This window comes from Sinohyriopsis cumingii, chromosome 10 (genome assembly GCF_028554795.1).
Source record: "Sinohyriopsis cumingii isolate HCF-2022 chromosome 10, ASM2855479v2, whole genome shotgun sequence".
In the NCBI taxonomy this organism is placed as follows: Eukaryota; Metazoa; Mollusca; class Bivalvia; order Unionida; family Unionidae; genus Sinohyriopsis; species Sinohyriopsis cumingii.
In genome coordinates, this window is record NC_142970.1 from 106,993,677 (window position 1) to 107,015,181 (window position 21,505).

Sequence of the window (21,505 nt, forward strand, 5' to 3'; positions counted from 1 at the left end):
ACCCAAGGGTCACATGGTCCTAACAGCCAGTCCAGTTTCCTCCAGGCAAATTTCCTATCCAAAAGTCATGTATATAATTAATGGTCACTGGCTTTCCGCTGTCAGTGGCAGTGTTTTTCCCAGCTTTAGTCAGTCACTGGAGCATATCAACACTGATCTATGAATGCAGAATGAAGTTTTGTTTGGTGGAGAATTGTTTTGAATGCAGAATGAAGTTTTGTTTGGTGGGGAAGGAAATGTTTTGAATGCAGAATGAAGTTTTGTTTGGTGGGGAAGGAAATGTTTTGAATGCAGAATGAAGTTTTGTTTGGTGGGGAAGGAAATGTTTTGAATGCAGAATGAAGTTTTGTTTGGTGGGGAAGGAAATGTTTTGAATGCAGAATGAAGTTTTGTTTGGTGGGGAAGGAAATGTTTTGAATGCAGAATGAAGTTTTGTTTGGTGGGGAAGGAAATGTTTTGAATGCAGAATGAAGTTTTGTTTGGTGAGGAAGGAATTGTTTTGAATGCAGAATGAAGTTTTGTTTGGTGAGGAAGGAATTGTTTTGAATGCAGAATGAAGTTTTGTTTGGTGAAGAAGGAATTGTTTTGAATGCAGAATGAAGTTTTGTTTGGTGGGGAAATGTTTTGAATGCAGAATGAAGTTTTGTTTGGTGAGGAAGGAATTGTTTTGAATGCAGAATGAAGTTTTGTTTGGTGAGGAAGGAATTGTTTTGAATGCAGAATGAAGTTTTGTTTGGTGAGGAAGGAATTGTTTTGAATGCAGAATGAAGTTTTGTTTGGTGAGGAAGGAATTGTTTTGAATGCAGAATGAAGTTTTGTTTGGTGGGGAAGGAATTGTTTTGAATGCAGAATGAAGTTTTGTTTGGTGAAGAAGGAATTGTTTTGAATGCAGAATGAAGTTTTGTTTGGTGAAGAAGGAATTGTTTTGAATGCAGAATGAAGTTTTGTTTGGTGAGGAAGGAATTGTTTTGAATGCAGAATGAAGTTTTGTTTGGTGGCGAAGGAATTGTTTTGATAAAAAAGATAAGAATCATTGTGTTTCTTATCTTGCTTCCACTCTCCATACTCCTGTCAGAGTATCGGTGTAAGTCAAAAGCAGAAATCCTTGGTTTTGTCCAAGTTGGACATTTGTTCTTATAAAGTAATTTTTGCAAGGCTACATGTCTGTGGAGAAGTAAATTGTTTGTAACTTGAAAGGGCATTAGTTCCCATTTTGTCAGAGCAATGTTAACACAAGCACCATTCATACTTGCGAGTGAGTACCAAATTGGTACATTGTATATTTACACATTGTATGCTGAAACTTATTGATTACCACTGAAATCAGCTGCATCTTCGATTGATACAACCAATGGAAGCAGACAGTACTGGTTAACCCATTAACCCCTGGAGGTATTTGTCGTTTTTGCCAGAAATGCGAATAGGAAACACTTTTTGGAGGCTATTTCTGAATACATCCTAATACATCAACTTCCAAGAGATTTCCAGTTAACCTAATTCCTAGTTGTGTTAGAAACATAGTTTTTTGTTGCCTATTGCGCTCACATATGAGCAGAAGGGTAAAAGTTGGATTATTTTGTTTTGCTTAATGGACACATCACTTTAGTGTATCAATATACATGACCTTGATGCTAAGGAGCTCAGAAGTAGGCTACTACATTCTGACACCTAAATGAGGCACCAGGGGTTAATAAGTTACGGAGATATCATTTGATGGCTACATCAGAACTAATTTCATGGGCTGGAAGAAAGGGCATTCTTGAGGAATCTTGTTTTGAACCAATAGATGGATTCCTTGCAACCATTATGCGTTACTACAATCAATTTTCTTTGAATTCCTCTGAATGGATTGTTTTCTTATAAAATTATGGCCAAATGGTGAAAATGTTGAATGAAAAGTTAAGAAATGGGCTTAAACTTAACCTGACCTTCTTGTTGTTCTTGTTATAAGGTTTAAAGCCGTTTCTCAGCACAAGATAGGCTATACATGGCGGCCAGTATAAGAGGTGGAGGAAGAACCTGGGAAAACCCCGGAAAGAACCACCGACCCACGAGAAGCTACTGGCAAGCTTTCTCATGTACCCACATTGGCTGAGCCCAAGACTCAAACCCATGCAGACAGAGGTGAGACAGCAGTGATCCGTAACATTGAGCACTTTAGACCACTTGGGCACTCATGGCCTGTAACTTGAGTATGACAGGGATCACAGTCAAATTAGAAAACAGAAGTTCAAAGATTATTGGCTGCAGGAGTTTCCTTATCTGGAGGCCAGTGAAGATCAAACAGTAATTTTTTAAAATTATATGTAGAGATACCAATCAAGTACAGACAAAACCAGTGGATTGTTTGCAGGATAGCAGTTTCTTTTTAGACACCAAAAAAGTGCAAAGCACAATACATATCAGGTAAAAAATTAATATTATAAAGACCAAATCTGACTAAAAGAAGTTATGGGTGACTTAAGAGTGACCAATAAATACAATGCGAGCCAAAACAAGCATTACAAGATGCCATAGCAAAGCAGAGAAATTCTTTTTCAGACTATGAATTTCTTTGTGAGGTTCAAATATAAGTTGAACTTGGAACTGATCACATCAATAGAACTGCATCACATCAATAGAACTGATCACATCAATAGAACTGCATCACATCAATAGAACTGATCACATCAATAGAACTGCATCACATCAATAGAACTGATCACATCAATAGAACTGCATGCATAGATATCATTAACAGTATGATGTCCTACCGAAAATTATCTAAACTAAATTCATATCCATCCTGTACCAATTCAGCAGCTATAGACCAAGAATGCATTCTTGTTAGGTTTGTAGACTATGACCTAAAAAGTCCTCATACATGACGAGTTGACATGACATGTGTCACAGATCCAGACTGCATGCATTTACAAGGCACTGCTTAATAAAAAGTTAACATATTACCAGTCCTGTCTTCCACTATTCTTTTTAACTATAAAAATAGAAGGAACTTTTATATGGACAAGTAAACATTAGAACTTACTTGTCCATGAACAACTTGATTTTGAAAAAGCTTGCACTCCTGTAAAAGTGAGATAAAGTTCATCTGTGTGATTTGAGTTCTTTCCATTTCATTAGGGTCAGGGTGTATTCACTATTTAGAAAACTTGTAATAAAAGGTAAGGAAAGGTTTGGTTCACGTGTTTAATAATAGCAACTTGAAGCCTTTCTTGTAATTCCCTATTCACCAATGACCTCTGACGTAAGTCCTCTTTGATTGCAGGGAGATTCGCAGCTGGTTAATCCAGATATTGCTTTGAAGTGTAAACACTTGATTCTAGGCCTTATTATGCAGGTTATTCAAACAAAGAGTCAGTTTTCTGCTTCCCATATCACGCAGCTGACAGTAATAAAATTAGAGCTTTGTCTGGGTACATGAGTGAATTTTTGGTGGGGTATTTTTCGTGTCAGTAATTATTTTATTTCTAGCCTGGATTAAAGTTTGTTGTTTTAGTGTATGTGCCATTTTTCAGCACATGACAGGCTATGCATGGTGGCCATTATGTTTGGTTGGGGAAGACCCATGTAAAGCTACTAGCAAGCTTTCTCACATACCCTAGGTGGCCAAGCCAGAGCCTTGAACCTATGCGGACAGATGTGATATGTGATTGATCTGTAAAGGCATTGCTCCATGGATGACTTTGCCACCCTGTAAAGGCATTGCTCCATGGATGACTCTGCCACCCTGTAAAGGCATTGCTCCTTGGATGACTTTGCCACCCTGTAAAGGCATTGCTCCATGGATGACTTTGCCACCTTGTAAAGGCATTGCTCCATGGATGACTTTGCCACCCTGGACCCCTATGGATTAAAGGAAGTAGCATACATTTGTGTAGTTTGGAACGAGACCTTTGGATAGAACAACATATACATGTATTTTATGATTTCATTGAATAGTGCACTGTAATAACAATAATAATAAAAATAATAATAATAAAAATAATAACGATATTACACATGTATTCATTGGATGGTATTTGTTCAAATACAGAGTTTGAAAGGTGAACATGCATTAAGTGGTCACCTATGTACAATGGTCAGTTTTGGTTTTTTCCCCATGGATCGCCACTATTTGCAGGTTTGACTGGTGTGTGCACATGCAAATCAGGAGGTTGACAGATCTCTAAAAGTCCATTGACACAGTAAGGAAAGTACATGTGTGTGTGTGTGTGTGCATATATATATATATATATATATATATATATATATATATATATATATATATATATATAAAAGACTGTTTGCGCAGTCAGAAAAGTACTGCATTTCTTTACTCATGATAAATTCTTACCAAGCCAGCGATGACATAAGTATAAAAGTTGACAACCTAAATTTTCATCTTGCTAAAAGCTATTTTCTGGAACCTATTCTGTGACACTTCTGTTTCCAGTTGTAAGTAATTACATATTGAGACCAGTCTGTTATTCCTCCGATTTATATTTAGCATTGAATATTCTTGAAGAGGGAGAACGAAGCATGTGTATAATGTTAATAAAAACAAATTAAAGGCAAATGGCCATAGCAAGTTTGAATTGTCAATAATTAAACAGCTGACAATATACTCTACAGAGCAGTCTATTTAAACTCTTAGCCCTGAATTACGAATTATCACTCAGAAATGGTCATTTAATGTTTCAAGTTGGATGGATGAATTTTAAAGCACCGATATACATATATATATATATATAGAGAGAGAGAGAGAGAGACACATACACACAAAGAACCTCATTAGTACAGACTCCTTTTATCTGGAAACCTCGCTATTTGGATATATTTCTACAGGAATGGAATTCCTATGTGTTAGTTTGCTCCTTTAATCCAGAAATCTGTGTTCTGGATCCAAAACTCAAAATCAGGAACCAAAGAGTAAAATTACTATACAGTTTGCCTCATTGATCCAGAAATAGACTGTCCAAAGAAAATTTGATTAATCATTTGAAAATACAGCTGGATAACACAGATTAGCCTACACAAATTTGGAGGTGTGTTATAGTCTCTGATTGGTCAAATTCTAGTGGCACATACTTTATGCAAGGTCATTTCTAGACACTTGTTGGGATGTATACTGTAGGAGCACTGTATGCAAAGCCATATCCAGGCACTTGTTGGGATGTATAATGTAAGAGTACTGTATGCAAAGCCATGTCCAGGCACTTGTTGGGATGTATAATATATGAGTACTTTACGTATGGACGTATCCAGACACTTGTTGGGATGTATAATCCAGGCACTTGTTTGGATGTATAATGTAAGAGTACTGTATGCAAAGCCATGTCCAGGCACTTGTTGCAATGTATACTGTAGGAGTACTGTATGCAAAGCCATATCCAGGCACTTGTTGGGATGTATAATGTAAGAGTACTGTATGCAAAGCCATATCCAGGCACTTGTTGCAATGTATACTGTAGGAGTACTGTATGCAAAGCCATATCCAGGTACTTTTGGGGATGTATAATATATGAGTACTTTACGTATGGACGTATCCAGACACTTGTTCGGATGTATACTTTAGGATTACTTTATGTAAGGTCATATCCAGACACTGTACAGACACTTTTCTGTATTGTGTTATCCAGCCCGGGACATGTGCTATATTAGGCTTTTCTGTATAGTGTTATCCAGCCACGTGTTGGGAACTTGGTGTGTGTGTGTGTGTGTGTATATATATATATATATATATATATATATATATATATATATATATATATATATATATATATATATATATACACATACATACATATATATATACATACATACATATATATATACATACATATATATATATATATATATATATATATATATATATATATATATATATATATATATATACATACATACATACATACATACATACATACATATATATATATATATATATATATATATATATATATATGTATGTATGTATGTATGTATGTATGTATGTATACATACATACATACATACATACATACATACATATATATATGTTTGTGTGGACTTTATGCAAGGTCATAATTAGCCACTTGTTGAGATGTATACTTAATGAGGATTTTATGTCTGACCATATACATTTGTGTGTGTGTGTGTGTGTGTAACTTGTTGAGATGTGTACTTAATGAGGATTTTATGTCTGACCATATACATTTTCTTTTTGTGTGTGTGTGTGTGTGTGTAACTTGTTGAGATGTGTACTTAACGAGGATTTTATGTCAGACCATATACATTTTCATTTTGCAAAATGAGGATCTTTTGCAGAGTGTTATCTAGCCACCTGCTGGTATTTATGCTGTGTAGATTTTATGTATAATCATATTTAGCAGCTTATTGGGATATATATTCTATCAGGACTTTATGTCATATGTAGCCACATTTTGAGAAATATACTTTATGAGAATTTTATGTCTCATCATATCCAGCCAGTGGTTGGGATGTATACTTTCTGAAAATTTTGTGTGTGGTGATATTTAGCAATCTGGATATAAACTGTATATGCATCAACTTGATGCATGGTGTTATCGAGTCACTTGTTTGGATATATACTGTATATTGGGTAATGAATGTATGAAATCTATTACTGATATAAGCACTTCTTGTGAATATGTGTCACTGTGTATAATCTGAATGGCCTCAGTCAGAAAGGTACTGAAATAAGGTCTCTTGATGTACATGTATTCTGAAGTACAGACACCAAGGTAAGTATTATGAAATGTATAATTTGTATGAGATTAATTGAATCTGTGTTGGGGTTTGGACCAAGACATGGAAATCCCAGTCAAGGGGTTATTGTTATCCCTGTGACTGGGAATTCCTTGTCTTGGTAAAAACACACTGACATAGATTATTATTCTCACTCAGTTTTTTCTAATTCAAGTAAAATAACCCTGCACCCATGCAGTTTAGTTAGCGAAACATTATTCATCAGGCATTGTATTGCTTCTCGCTCTGTTAAAGGTCAATTGGTTTTGGACTCTTTTATGAAAATCTGAATAATTATCTAAGTAGATTTTTTTATATATGCCACTTGTAGAAACAGGAAAAAAAATTAAGAAATAAATTAACTGTTATGTGTCAGAAGTATTGTGCAATGAGCATCTCTAGCCATGTGCTTTTGTTTAGCCCAATACTGCAAATTAAAACGAATATGTTAATGAGGGCCGTGTTGACCAGTTGACACTTTAAAGTAACTCAAGTTCTACGCATGAGAAAGTAGAAGCATGATATCAGTATTACTGTATTACCACATTTAATCGATGGATGTCGTATGAAATTGAAAAAAAAAAATATCTTTTAACTTTCATCAGTTCTAATTCGGAAAATGTTCTATTATAGGCAGTGTTACAGTACTGTGATGTACAACATGCCTACTGGGTACAGTTCTAAGGAAGTGTGTAGTGACATCAGTAGGTGCTTGACACAAGCTTAATATTAAAAAAAGAAAATAACCTGAAGGAAAAATCATAAAGAGGGACACAATTTCCTCAGATTACCCTTGTTACCTGTTCTGACATAGTACCTTGTCTTTTGTGCTGTAAAAGAGACTTTTATGGTTTGATTTACAGGGTCCTGTGTCAGAATGGGTAATGGTTGTAATCTGAAGAAATTGTGTCACTCTGTATGATTTTTTTTTTTTTTTTTTTTCATTCAGTTTATTGCATTTTTGCCACTAAGTTCTCGTTGAGCACTTGTGGTGACGTTAGGAAATTTCTAATTCATAGCTTTCTTGGAAATTTATATTTTCTGTCCTGGAAATATGGCAAGTGTTTCCATCACTAGTGCATTGAAACACTTCATGGAAATCTTTTTGTGGAATATTATGTGGACTGATGAATGAACCAATCTGGTTGATAAGTGCAGGAGTTTTCATTTGCAATCGCACTATTATATTTGATTGTGGGTGTTTGACAAAAGCTCCAAGAAACCAGTTTGACATAATACATTTCTGGTTTTTGCCGGCTTGCAGTAGCACATGAGAGAGTCTGTTCTTCCTGATTGCAGGATTTGAACTTGTTTATAAAATGTTGCACTTAAAAATAGTGTATATATTTTCAAATTATTTAGGAACTGACTGCTCATCATATGTTAATTTTTGTTGTGCTGTAGATCAAAAAGTATATTTATCATCAAACATCAACTAGTGGTTAGCATCAACAGAGTTGAGAAATAGGCAGAAGAGTTCAGAGTCATAATAAAATAATAACTGCATTCTAACAAGTACGTCATATTGATGATGATCCAAAGCTTTATCGTGTCTGTTGTTTTATTTTTGTTGTGGAGGATTTTTTTGTAGTGCTTACATTTTCATTGGCTAACTAACTGCTTTGTTACATATTAAATACATCATGGACAAATGTAAAAAGATCTGGTTAGCATGATGGACTCCAAACTAAAGTTGCAGGTTCTTGTCCTACCATCGGACCAACATAGATCTGCTGCTATGATGTGTCCTTGGGGAAGGTACTTAACTACAATTGCCTCAGCACTAAATAACCTTCTTGTAATGCTTATTCATAAATCACCAACCAAAATAAATATAAAAATCCCTGGATTTAAAATGAATTGTAACAAACAAAAATTGGACAGCAGATCTAAAAGTCCTGCTCAGTTTATACACTTCATTGGTAAGATTAAAATATTACTATTGCTCAGGTAGCAGCTGTCTTGCTTGGTGCTCAGCATTAAGAGGTTAGTGTTAGGACTGGTTGGCCTGGTGTCAGGATAATGTGACTGGGTGTGACATCTTGCTACATGTCTGCGGCATGATGCCCCGGTGCTAGACATCACTATAAACTGCCACACTGCAGACATTGTAGTGATTTGACTGGAAATTTTTAATGCTACATTGAAAATCGAAATCACACGCATGCTGTATTGCTCAATTGTATATGGCTGAGTTGTGTATGGATCATGTTTGTGTGGATCATTTGTGTTTGGATCAGTTGTGTATGGATTAGTTGTGTATGTATCATTTGTGTATGGGTCAGTTGTTAATGGGTCAGTTGTATATGGATCATTTGTGTATGGGTCAGTTGTTAATTGATCAGTTGTGTATAGATCAGTTGTGTATGGGTCAGTTGTATATGAATCAGTGATTTATGGATTAGTTGTGTATGGGTCAGTTGTATATGGATCAGTTGTGTGTGGATCATTTGCATATGGATTAGTTGTGTGTGGATCAGCTCTCCATGGATCAGTTATGTATGGTTCAGTTTGTAAATCTTACCTGCAGATGTTTGATCTAACACAATTCGTGACTCTGACAGTGTATGGGTGCGTTTAGAACTTTCCCTTCAGAAAACCAGTGTTGAGGCCAGTGAACTAGAACTTTAACTCAGACAAATTGGCACCTCAGTATTCTATGAGACTATCTTCTAATCCATATGACCCTGCACAAAATATAGTGTTTTGGCTCAAATACCAAACCTTGTATGTTCTGGAACGAAACTTGATTCCACATTTTGGCATATGAATGGATCCTTACTTAGAGACAGGATTTTTTTTGGTTTAATTCCCAAATTACCACCATGGTTATAAGAACCTCTCAAACTAATAGATGACTTTTGCCAAATCAAAATGTTCTGATAAAAACTCTTTCCTTTTCAAGAGTAAATCATGTGAAATCAGAGCCTTCTATCATAGTCATCTCTCCCAGAATACAGATGGGTCATAGGATGGAGATGAAGCTGGAATTGTCATTAAAACACTCTATGGTACCATCTCATGCTGGTTACCCAATACTAGTAAAGTCTCTACTTTTACTACAGCAATTACAGGCATAGTTGATATTTGCACTAGTTGATATTTGCACTATATTGAAACAGCAAAAAAATGTCATCTTTTTGGATCCCTTTACACACTGAAGTCTAGCAGAATCTTAATTCTGACAATCCATTAATATCCGATACATGAGAGAAATGTAATGTTCTCGTACAGTTTGAGAAAAGTATTCGGTACTGTTGGCTTCCTAGTCAATTGGCATGTAAGGTAATGCAAGGGCAGATGAAGCAGCCAGAGCTACCCATTCCTAAATGGAAGGTTCCATATTCAGACTGTGGTATTCATCATACTTGGCAGAATATGTGGAATGAAAACTCCACAAACCTAAAACATTAAACCCACTATTGGAAAGTGACACCCTTGCATAGAACAAATCTGAGAGAAGGGGGTAATATAATGGACCTATCACATATCATACACATGTACCAGACTAATGCACACCTCCGGAGTGGTAATTCTCAGCTGGTGTGTACCATGCCAGTATCCATTGATGGGTAAGCTTATTGTTGTTGATTGAATCAGTTTCCAACCTGTGAGACAGAAGTAATTTTGTTACGTTAACTGCTTGAAGAAACTGTATAAGGACATACCACTATGAAAAATCTTTTTAAGGCATTGCTTTACGCAAGAAATTTTACTGATGTTTTAAGGATTTTACATGATATCCTTGTCTTTTGTTTATATACATTGTACAGAATTTTAATTATTTTTATGTTGTAGTTTACATTTACATATATTTGGAAGGTTTTATCTTCCTGTGTTTTCTTGGGCATTCAGTTTTGAAAAAACAACTTTTACCATTACTTGATACCATGGAGCCACTTCTCACTGATCTCACCTCTGTCTGCATGGGTTCGAGTCTTGGATTCAGCCAATGCAGGTTATGTGAGAAAGCTTGCCAGTAGCTTCTCGTGGGTCGGTTCTTTCCAGAATTTTCCCAGGTTCTTCCTCCACCATTAATACTGGCTGCCACGTATAACCTATCGTGTGCTGAAAAATGGCGTTAAACCCTACTACAACAAGTTCTCACTGAGCTGAGGTGCTCTAAAAACATACTACCGGTACAAACAATTAACACCTACCTTATCTTTTCGTTAAATCATTACATTCACAAAATTCCCTCCTTTAATATCTGAGGTTGATTGGGATGGGGTGATTTTTTTTAATTTTCCATTTTAGAATAGACTCTTATTTACAAGTAATACATGAATTTAATCACAGATAAATAAAAAAAGATAAACCTTATGCAGACCATCACTTGGGTAGCAGAAAGGGCTGCACTGATAACAAAGAGTGAATTTAGTTTATTGTACCCTACATCATATCAAGTTGTTGCATTGGTTATAAATAATATAGGCAAAAGTTTAATATTTTAGTTATATTGTACAGCTCACATGATTTTTTGAATGGAGGACTTAATCCCTTCCATTTTCACTTCATTATAACACTGTTGATTCGAACCCCTGCCAGATCATACCAAAGACTTATAAAAACAGTATTTTACAGCTGCTTCGCTAGGTGCTCAGCATTAACTCATTAACCCATGGAGGTTTTTGTTGTTTCGCCTGAAATGTGAGTAGGAAACACACTTTGGGGGCTATTTCTCGATACTGTATATACTTGCATATAAGCCGACCCCCAAACTGAACAGGTATAAACACTAAAAAGTGCATAAGCCGACCTACAGCTCCTAGTCATCTCAAGATGCACAAGGTAAGTTCTAAATGCATTTATTTAGGCAAAGTTATATTTTTAAAAGAAAATTACATGTATACTTATCTCGAGGTTGGCGTGCATGATTATTAAAAGGAAATGATATAAACTTGTTTGAAAAATAGTTTAATTTTCTGTTTTCTTATTGTTTCTGCCTAATTTAGATTTGTGTATAATTTGATCGAAGTTGCTGTAACACTACCTCTCCCTTTTGACTTGATTATTGTTTGTTTATGCATTATTTCATTGGACATTTTATATCAGTGCACGGGTAATTAAGTTTTTACTTTGCTTTAAAATTGTAAATACCAAACTCATTAAAATGTAATCCTGGTATGACAACACAATGAACAAACAATACAGTTCAATGCTAATACCGTAAAAGCTGAGTTGTAGTTTGCTTTGATGTAAGCGACCTTACATCATACATGTCAACTTTTACGCTGGGAGAGGAAACAAACTCCGGATTTTTGGGGTCGCTCCACACCTACCTCCCGATTCATAATATCTTCCGATTTTTGCAGAGAACGATTATTACATTATGTCTTCGATTTTCATTTCTTCTAAAACAAGAAAAGTTCTACATGTTCTGTTGTTTCACCTGTGAATTATTGTTGTGACAAAATAATTATCATAAAGAATTTGCTTCTTCACTAAATAGAATGTTATGTTTAAACATTATTCACGTAAATTAATGATTTTTTATGCTTCTACAATAATACAAAAAATAAAAATAAACCAGAACAAAAAAGCAAACCACAACAATGAAATCATTCACAATTAATTTCAATCCAAAAAACACTACAAATGCTGTAACTCCATCTGCTATAGCGCCATTCCCACGAAAGAAACTTACACGAATAAACACCTGGCATTTTTATACCATATTTACCAATGATAATTACCATCATTAAATTAAAAGAAGGAATGAAAATACATACCACGCAGCAAATGTGTGCTAAGAAAAATAATTCAGAATACGTTTTATAATAAAAAAACTAAAATGCTTTATGAGTTGATAATAAGAGAATAGGGTCAGATATACAAAGAGGGTAAAAAAGTTGCCACATGTACGGTACCATGAGGCTGGCTATTTTGGTATCTTTAATCCTTAAGTTGCCAATCAATTGCAGGTGCTTGCGTAACATACAATAGCGTAAAACGTGGTTTCTTTGAATTACGGCAGAGGGCCAATCGTTTTCCCTACTTGGCTTTCGAAAAGTTCATAGGTATGCCTTTGACCCGGTTTTACAAAACTACAGTAATCATGCTAATATTAAGGAATAAAAGACAATTACACAACAATGTACTTGTATAGTTGGTCAAAATTCCCTCTTGTCACAAGCCAGATTCAGGGTTTTAATGATTAACTAGCCTATACTTCTGTCGCAAAACGAAATAAATTCACCGACTATCAACATAGGAGACGCCGAAACATCAAACTTTCCATTGTGTGGAAAGTTATGATGTTTGTTCAGCTAAAACTAAATTGATTGATGTTGATCTTAGTTGAAAAATGTGAGAATTTTAGTCTTTATTATTGCCACTCTTCGTGAACGTGTAAATTATGATGGTTATGTGCCTTGTACAATTAAACGTGCATGCCTTTTTAAAAATATTACCTCAATTTGTAGGATTGCATATATCATTGAAAATGAGTAACTCGTGAGCTTGTGATTCAACGTACATGAAACAGTATGGACTAGCTGAAATGTTATCTGGAAAAATGCAATTTGGTCGAACAATGAATAAAGCAAAATCTGCATCTAATATGTTTGGGAATAAGTAAGGATTTAAGTGACGCTATGCATGCTTTGCGCTGTGTAAGGACATTATAGTTCAGCATGGTCTCCCTGGTAAACTCAACTGGCCCGCGAACTATTAAGTCTGCAATTACCTTTATTTAACTTCGTGTTGGAGAAAGAAAAAAAATACGTACATGTAAAATAATAACAAAATCAATTATAGTACTTTATAACAGCTTAAAACATGTCAAAGTTAGACATTGGTCCACGGATAAGCCGACAGCCCCGGCCCCCCGCCCCCCCGCTTCTTCCAGGCCTTTATTTTTTTCTTAATTGTTCGGCTTATACGCGAGTATATACGGTAGATCCTAATGCATCGACTTCCAAGAGATTTCCCGTTAACCTAATGCCCACTTGTGTTAGGAACATCATTTTTCATTGACTATTTCACTTGCACATGAGCAGAAGGGTAACTCTTTATTCCAAATGCCCGTCTTATCCTACTTTTTGCAAAGGTTCGCCTGTCTGTGTGCAGTTCAGACTGGTCTGCATTAGATCTGAGGCCAAAAAGTCTTCAACCCGGACACAAAATCATATTCTGATCACGGGCGAAAATTTGGTGGAAAAAATTCGGGTCCAAAAATTATGTTTTCCCTCAGTATTTTGTAGTGCAACTAGAACTTATGGATTATTTGGTATAATTGTAGAGCTACATCTGTCTACCTTTCTATAATGCCACCCACTTTAGCGTATCATACATGACCTTGATGCCACAGAGCTCGGCATTATGGCTACTACCTCCTGATGCATAAGTGCGGCGCCAGGGGTTAATGAGTTAAGAGGTTAGTGTTGGGACTGGTTGGCTTTGGTGACAGGGTAATGTGGCTGGGTGGGACATGATGCTACATGTCCGTGGCATATGATGCCCAAGTGCTAGACATCATTATAAACTATATTTCACTGAAATGTGAACTGTTTGTTTAGTCCTTTAGGTGGGATGGCATAGTCTTGTGGTAAACAATACACAATTTTGAACTTGTTCCATTCCGACTGTACGTGTAAAGTATGGGACCGATTATTTAATATTTTTGGCTATAATGTACTTACTGACAGAATATTGTTTCCCTCGCATCTAGATAAATTTGTTTTCAGAAAAATAAGGCATGGAATAATGTCTTTTGTATACTACAAATCAGATCAACGCAATTGTTTTCAAGCATTTACACTCACGCCCCATTAGAAAATTTCAAGCATTTACACCCACATCCCATTAGAAAATTTCAAGCATTTACACCCACGTCCCTTTAGAAAATAAAATGGTCTCCCCTCAAGAAGGACTTGGCTTTAGAGGATGTTTACAGAAACCAAGGCAGTGGCCATTTTCATCACTGTTATAAAATATTGACAAGGATTAGCATCAAAAGAGGATGTCAATTTCAGCTTTATTGTATGAAGCCATCTTACTTGGTGCTTTGTATTTAAGTCCTAATTATGGTCATGAATTAACAACTGAAGTTTCATAATTGTTGGTAATTAAGCTGAGCTCGACTTGCTACAGAAAGGAATAGTAATGTGGATGAGTGTCAAATCTTAGCTCTGCAGAGATTTTAATTTCAGACAGATTCAACGGTCATTCAGGATGTGGCCTACTATTTACCTATTTTTGTATGGAGAAAATATTTGTAAAAATTTGGTCATGAAAAATATATCGTAAATCAAATGGAAATTATATGTCAGTAACTTAATTATAATATTGATCTATTTCGTATAATTATTTTGATGTAGATATTAAAGTATGCATTTTCCAATTTGTGACTGTTGAAGCGGTTGATTATTAAGACCAATAAAAATGTAAACTAATTATTTCCCTGAAAAGTGTTTGACATATTTCCTTATGCAGTATATTTTGTTATTAATTTGTTCGTCATTTGTCATTCTTTTTTACGGTGGGAATACAATATCACGGACTTTAGGGAGGGAATACAATATCACGGACTTCACATGATCGTTTTAAAAATTATATTGCATTGACTGCAACAAAAGTGCATCATTAGATTGTAATAACTTAGTATTGAAGAAATAAATAACCAGATTCATTGTGCAAAATGTATTATTAATACAGTTTGCAAGGAACTTATTCATACATTACATATAGGTCTCTCTCTTTCTCTCTCTACCTACCTGCGTACATACATGGTGGTCATTGGTTGCAACAAGAAATTGTTGTTTAGATGCTGCAGCAGGACGGAAAGATGATGCAGGTTTACTTTCTTAATCTTCACCACTCTCCATCCCAAAATGAAGCATGGGTTTTTGAAAAATCACTTGTACTGTTGTGTACAGTGCTTGACTGGTTTTTGAAAAACTGCAAAACATTGACCTCTTAGCAGAGACAATGTTTGTGCATCAGTCACCTGTCATTATCAGACTTGTGAACTATAATTAGTTTAGTACATGCCATTATTATTTATTATTATTGATATTATTATTATTATTATTCCTGAAATTTTAAACCAGGCATTTGGAAAAAATAATTGTTGGTTCTAACAGTCGAATAATAGTTACAAATAACAATAATTGCAGAATGCCAACTAAAGGTGGAGATTTTATTTTCTTGTAAACAAATCATTTAACTCAACTGCATCTGAACATTTCTGCTCAGTGTTAGTACGCTCCCAGTAATGCAAACTATACTCACTTATAAGTCAAGTCCAAGTGGAAACTGCACAGATCCAGATCTGCCATCACATAATGTGTCAGAAGATCAGGGTCTATGCAGTTTGTTTGGAGCGATCAGTGGAACAAACAAAATAGACCCTGATCTGCAGGCACATTATGCTACTGCATATTAGGATCTTTGTTGTTTGCAGTTTGACTCATCTTATGGACAAAGTCATATGGACAGCGTTCTTTTGCATACCAAAGCCCAGCAACGTGGAATGAATTGCCCACTGAACTTAGACACAAAGACACAGTGATCACATTCAAGAGGGCTCTCAAAACTCACTTATTTTGACTGCAAGAACAAACTTAAAGACCTAATAATGTTTCCTACCTGAAATATTCTCAGCATGTTTTCTATTTTTTAATGTTTTTCTAATTTCATGGTGTTTGTTTTTGTAATAATATTATATGTTTTTTATCTTATAGGTGTTGTCTAATGTTGTAAAGCGCTTAGAGTTTCTAAAGATTAGGCGCTATACAAAGTCCTCATTATTATTATTATTGGCTAGTATATATGGCACTGTAACCACAAAACCTCCCAGTATCAAATGGTCTTTCTCCAAACATTTCATAAATAGACTCATCGGCAGAAGGCAACAAATAATGAATATTCAGATCAAAAATAGCTTATAGGCATACTACTGTTGTCAGTGTCTTATAAATTCGTTTCGCTTTCATTCAGATTTGTGCAATTCCGACAATCTTCCCGAGGTTGAATTCCTTAGTCTTATTGAAGAACAGATTCCCAAATATCGGTTGCGTGCTGATACCATCACTAGCTTCCAAGGGTACGAGAACGAGGATTGGATCCATACCCCTATCGTCCCCATTGATGCAGACCTTGACCTTTCACCAGAAGTCATTGCCGAGACATTGAAATACTTCAGTAAGTAGAGTTGATTTTTTTTTTGTTACTACATTTCACTGCATCTGATATCACTGTTCTGTCAGAGATGATGACATCATTGTTTTCTCCATTTTAATCTTTGTTTTTAATTTGTTCAGGGTCATATCGTAATACATGTATACTGTTTTATAAGTAGTTACAAGCTGATCATTTGTTCAAATCAGCAATAACAGTAACTTCTTTTTTTACCCTTTTATAAGTCTATGATATTTTACTGGGAATTCTTCCCAGAATGTAGGTGTCTATACAACACTGCAGTACAACACTTATTGGTATTACTAGTAACTGTATCAGTTGGTTTATATGTTGAGATTTTCAGTTCTGCCATCGCCCATCAATACATTTGTGCACAATTGTTATTGCCGCTTCTCCCAAACTACTTGGAGGATTGCCTTGAAATTTATGCACACTTTCGTCCCATAGTCTAATTGGTCCACAATAAAAATGATGTATTGTGGCTGCCACAATGGCCATCTTGAAAATCTTGTTATTGCTACTTTTTCTGAATGGATTGACATCAGTATGGGTTTCCACTAAAAGACCTCTTATGATGTCTAGTTGGTCCCAAATAAAAATTATGTTAGTATGGTGTCTAATATGGCCACTACAGCAGCCATCTTGAGACTGTTTTTATCACTACTCCTCCTGAATGGATAGCCATATTGATATAGGGTTTTCACAGAAGTCTTCTACTTCTTATGATGTCTAGTTGGTCCTAAATGAAACTGGTGCCAGTCTGACATCCAATAGAAATTGTGTTATTAGAACTGTACCTGAACATGTCATATTGATATGGGGTTTTGACCAGAAGATTTCTTATTATGTCCAGTTGATCTCATATAAAACTGGTGCCAATCTGACATCCAGTATGGCCACCAAAACAGCCATCTTGTAGATCTTATTATTGCTTGTCCTGAATGGAAATTCATATCCTGAAAATATTGTTGTCTCTACTCCTCTCCAAATGGCTGGCTATGTCAACATGGGTTTTTACCAGTAGACATCTTACAATACCTAGTTAGTCCTGAATGAAAATGGTGCCATGATGACCGTCATAAAAATCTTGTCCCTTGAATGGATGACTTACGACATGGGGGTTTTCACCCAAAGATTTCTGATGATATCTGCTTGGTCTTGAATAAAAATGATGTCAACCTAACATCTGTTATGTCTGCCAAAGCAACTAGGGTGTTTTCTTGGAAATTCTTTTCACCCATTAGAGTGTATGTACCTTGTATTCTTGGTAATTCCTTTCACCCATTAGAGTGTCTGTACCATGTATTCTTGGATATTCTTTTCACCCATTAGAGTGTATGTACCTTGTATTCTTGGAAATTCTTTTCACCCATTAGAGTGTCTGTACCTTGTATTCTTGATAATTCTTTTCACTCATTAGAGTGTCTGTACCTTGTATTCTTGGAAATTCCTTTCACCCTTGTATTCTTGGTAATTCTTTTCCCCCATTAGAGTGTCTGTACCTTGTATTCTTGGTAATTCTTTTCACCCATTAGAGTGTCTGTACCTTGTATTCTTGGAAATTCTTTTCACCCATTAGAGTGTCTGTACCTTGTATTCTTGGTAATTCTTTTCACCCACTAGAGTGTCTGTACCTTGTATTCTTGGTAATTCCTTTCACCCTTGTATTCTTGGTAATTCTTTTCACCCATTAGAGTGTCTGTACCTTGTATTCTTGGAAATTCTTTTCACCCATTAGAGTGTCTGTACCTTGTATTCTTGATAATTCTTTTCACCGATTAGAGTGTCTGTACCTTGTATTCTTGGTAATTCTTTTCACCCATTAGAGTGTCTGTACCTTGTATTCTTGGAAATTCTTTTCACCCATTAGAGTGTCTGTACCTTGTATTCTTGGTAATTCTTTTCACCCATTAGAGTGTCTGTACCTTGTATTCTTGGTAATTCCTTTCACCCTTGTATTCTTGGTAATTCTTTTCACCCATTAGAGTGTCTGTACCTTGTATTCTTGGTAATTCTTTTCACCCATTAGAGTGTCTTTACCTTGTATTCTTGATAATTCTTTTCACCCATTAGAGTGTCTGTACCTTGTATTCTTGGTAATTCTTTTCACCCATTAGAGTGTCTGTACCTTGTATTCTTGGTAATTCCTTTCACCCTTGTATTCTTGGTAATTCTTTTCACCCATTAGGGTGTCTGTATCTTGTATTCTTGGTAATTCTTTTCACCCATTAGAGTGTCTGTACCTTGTATTCTTGGAAATTCTTTTCACCCATTAGAGTGTCTGTACCTTGTATTCTTGGTAATTCTTTTCACCCATTAGAGTGTCTGTACCTTGTATTCTTGGTAATTCTTTTCCCCCATTAGAGTGTCTTTACCTTGTATTCTTGATAATTCTTTTCACCCATTAGAGTGTCTGTACCTTGTATTCTTGGTAATTCTTTTCACCCATTAGAGTGTCTGTACCATGTATTCTTGGATATTCTTTTCACCCATTAGAGTGTATGTACCTTGTATTCTTGGAAATTCTTTTCACCCATTAGAGTGTCTGTACCTTGTATTCTTGATAATTCTTTTCACTCATTAGAGTGTCTGTACCTTGTATTCTTGGAAATTCCTTTCACCCTTGTATTCTTGGTAATTCTTTTCCCCCATTAGAGTGTCTGTACCTTGTATTCTTGGTAATTCTTTTCACCCATTAGAGTGTCTGTACCTTGTATTCATGGAAATTCTTTTCACCCATTAGAGTGTCTGTACCTTGTATTCTTGGTAATTCTTTTCACCCACTAGAGTGTCTGTACCTTGTATTCTTGGTAATTCCTTTCACCCTTGTATTCTTGGTAATTCTTTTCACCCATTAGAGTGTCTGTACCTTGTATTCTTGGAAATTCTTTTCACCCATTAGAGTGTCTGTACCTTGTATTCTTGATAATTCTTTTCACCCATTAGAGTGTCTGTACCTTGTATTCTTGGTAATTCTTTTCACCCATTAGAGTGTCTGTACCTTGTATTCTTGGAAATTCTTTTCACCCATTAGAGTGTCTGTACCTTGTATTCTTGGTAATTCTTTTCACCCATTAGAGTGTCTGTACCTTGTATTCTTGGTAATTCTTTTCACCCATTAGAGTGTCTGTACCTTGTATTCTTGGTAATTCCTTTCACCCTTGTATTCTTGGTAATTCTTTTCACCCATTAGAGTGTCTGTACCTTGTATTCTTGGTAATTCTTTTCCCCCATTAGAGTGTCTTTACCTTGTATTCTTGATAATTCTTTTCACCCATTAGAGTGTCTGTACCTTGTATTCTTGGTAATTCTTTTCACCCATTAGAGTGTCTGTACCTTGTATTCTTGGTAATTCCTTTCACCCTTGTATTCTTGGTAATTCTTTTCACCCATTAGAGTGTCTGTATCTTGTATTCTTGGTAATTCTTTTCACCCATTAGAGTGTCTGTACCTTGTATTCTTGGAAATTCTTTTCACCCATTAGAGTGTCTGTACCTTGTATTCTTGGTAATTCTTTTCACCCATTAGAGTGTCTGTACCTTGTATTCTTGGTAATTCTTTTCACCCATTAGAGTGTCTGTACCTTGTATTCTTGGTAATTCCTTTCACCCTTGTATTCTTGGTAATTCTTTTCACCCATTAGAGTGTCTGTACCTTGTATTCTTGGTAATTCTTTTCCCCCATTAGAGTGTCTTTACCTTGTATTCTTGATAATTCTTTTCACCCATTAGAGTGTCTGTACCTTGTATTCTTGGTAATTCTTTTCACCCATTAGAGTGTCTGTACCTTGTATTCTTGGTAATTCCTTTCACCCTTGTATTCTTGGTAATTCTTTTCACCCATTAGAGTGTCTGTACCTTTTATTCTTGGTAATTCTTTTCACCCATTAGAGTGTCTGTACCTTGTATTCTTGATAATTCTTTTCACCCATTAGAGTGTCTGTACCTTGTATTCTTGGAAATTCTTTTCACCCATTAGAGTGTCTGTACCTTGTATTCTTGGAAATTCTTTTCACCCATTAGAGTGTCTGTACCTTTTATTCTTGGTAATTCTTTTCACCCATTAGAGTGTCTGTACCTTTTATTCTTGGTAATTCTTTTCACCCATTAGAGTGTCTGTACCTTATGTTCTTGGAAATTCCTTTCACCCATTAGAGTGTCTGTACCTTTAAGAGATTTTCGTTGTGTAATATTTGACTATAAATAGCTTGTTTACTTCTCTCAGTTGTAATTTTACTTTTCATACAAATAAGAGGCATATGAAAGATTTGTTTTAGTTTTATTATAAATCAAACATTTTTTAGTTTTGGTCATTGTACTGTACATTTTGGCCAGTCGGCTTTGGATGGGTATGGCAGAGAATATGCCTTGCACGTTGTTTTAGCTAATGAAGGTGGTAGGGCCTAGATTGCATTTTTGTAGTTATGAGTGGGTAGGGGTATTTGATTGGCTGTTGTTACAGAAGTTTGGAAAGGATCTATCTATCTACATCTACATCATGTTTTTTTTAAATTATAATTGACCCTTATGATGGATAGCTGTGGAGTTGGGGTTTCTCTCATGATGATGGTAATGGCTTTGGTTTCAGTATATGACCACTTTTAGGTGGGAATGTCTGTGTGTGTGGTCTCCTGTGC

At 35.5% G+C, this 21,505-nt stretch overlaps 1 protein-coding gene across 1 annotated transcript in view; it reads left to right on the forward strand.

The window, feature by feature from the left end:
* LOC149790788 (trafficking kinesin-binding protein 1-like) overlaps positions 1-21,505 on the forward strand; it is a 178,498-nt gene that overhangs the window by 24,224 nt on the left and 132,769 nt on the right. The window contains exon 3 of the mRNA XM_089973262.1: positions 16,669-16,872. Within this exon, the coding sequence (XP_089829388.1) occupies positions 16,669-16,872 (204 nt within the window). The remainder of the gene's footprint in view (positions 1-16,668; positions 16,873-21,505) is intronic.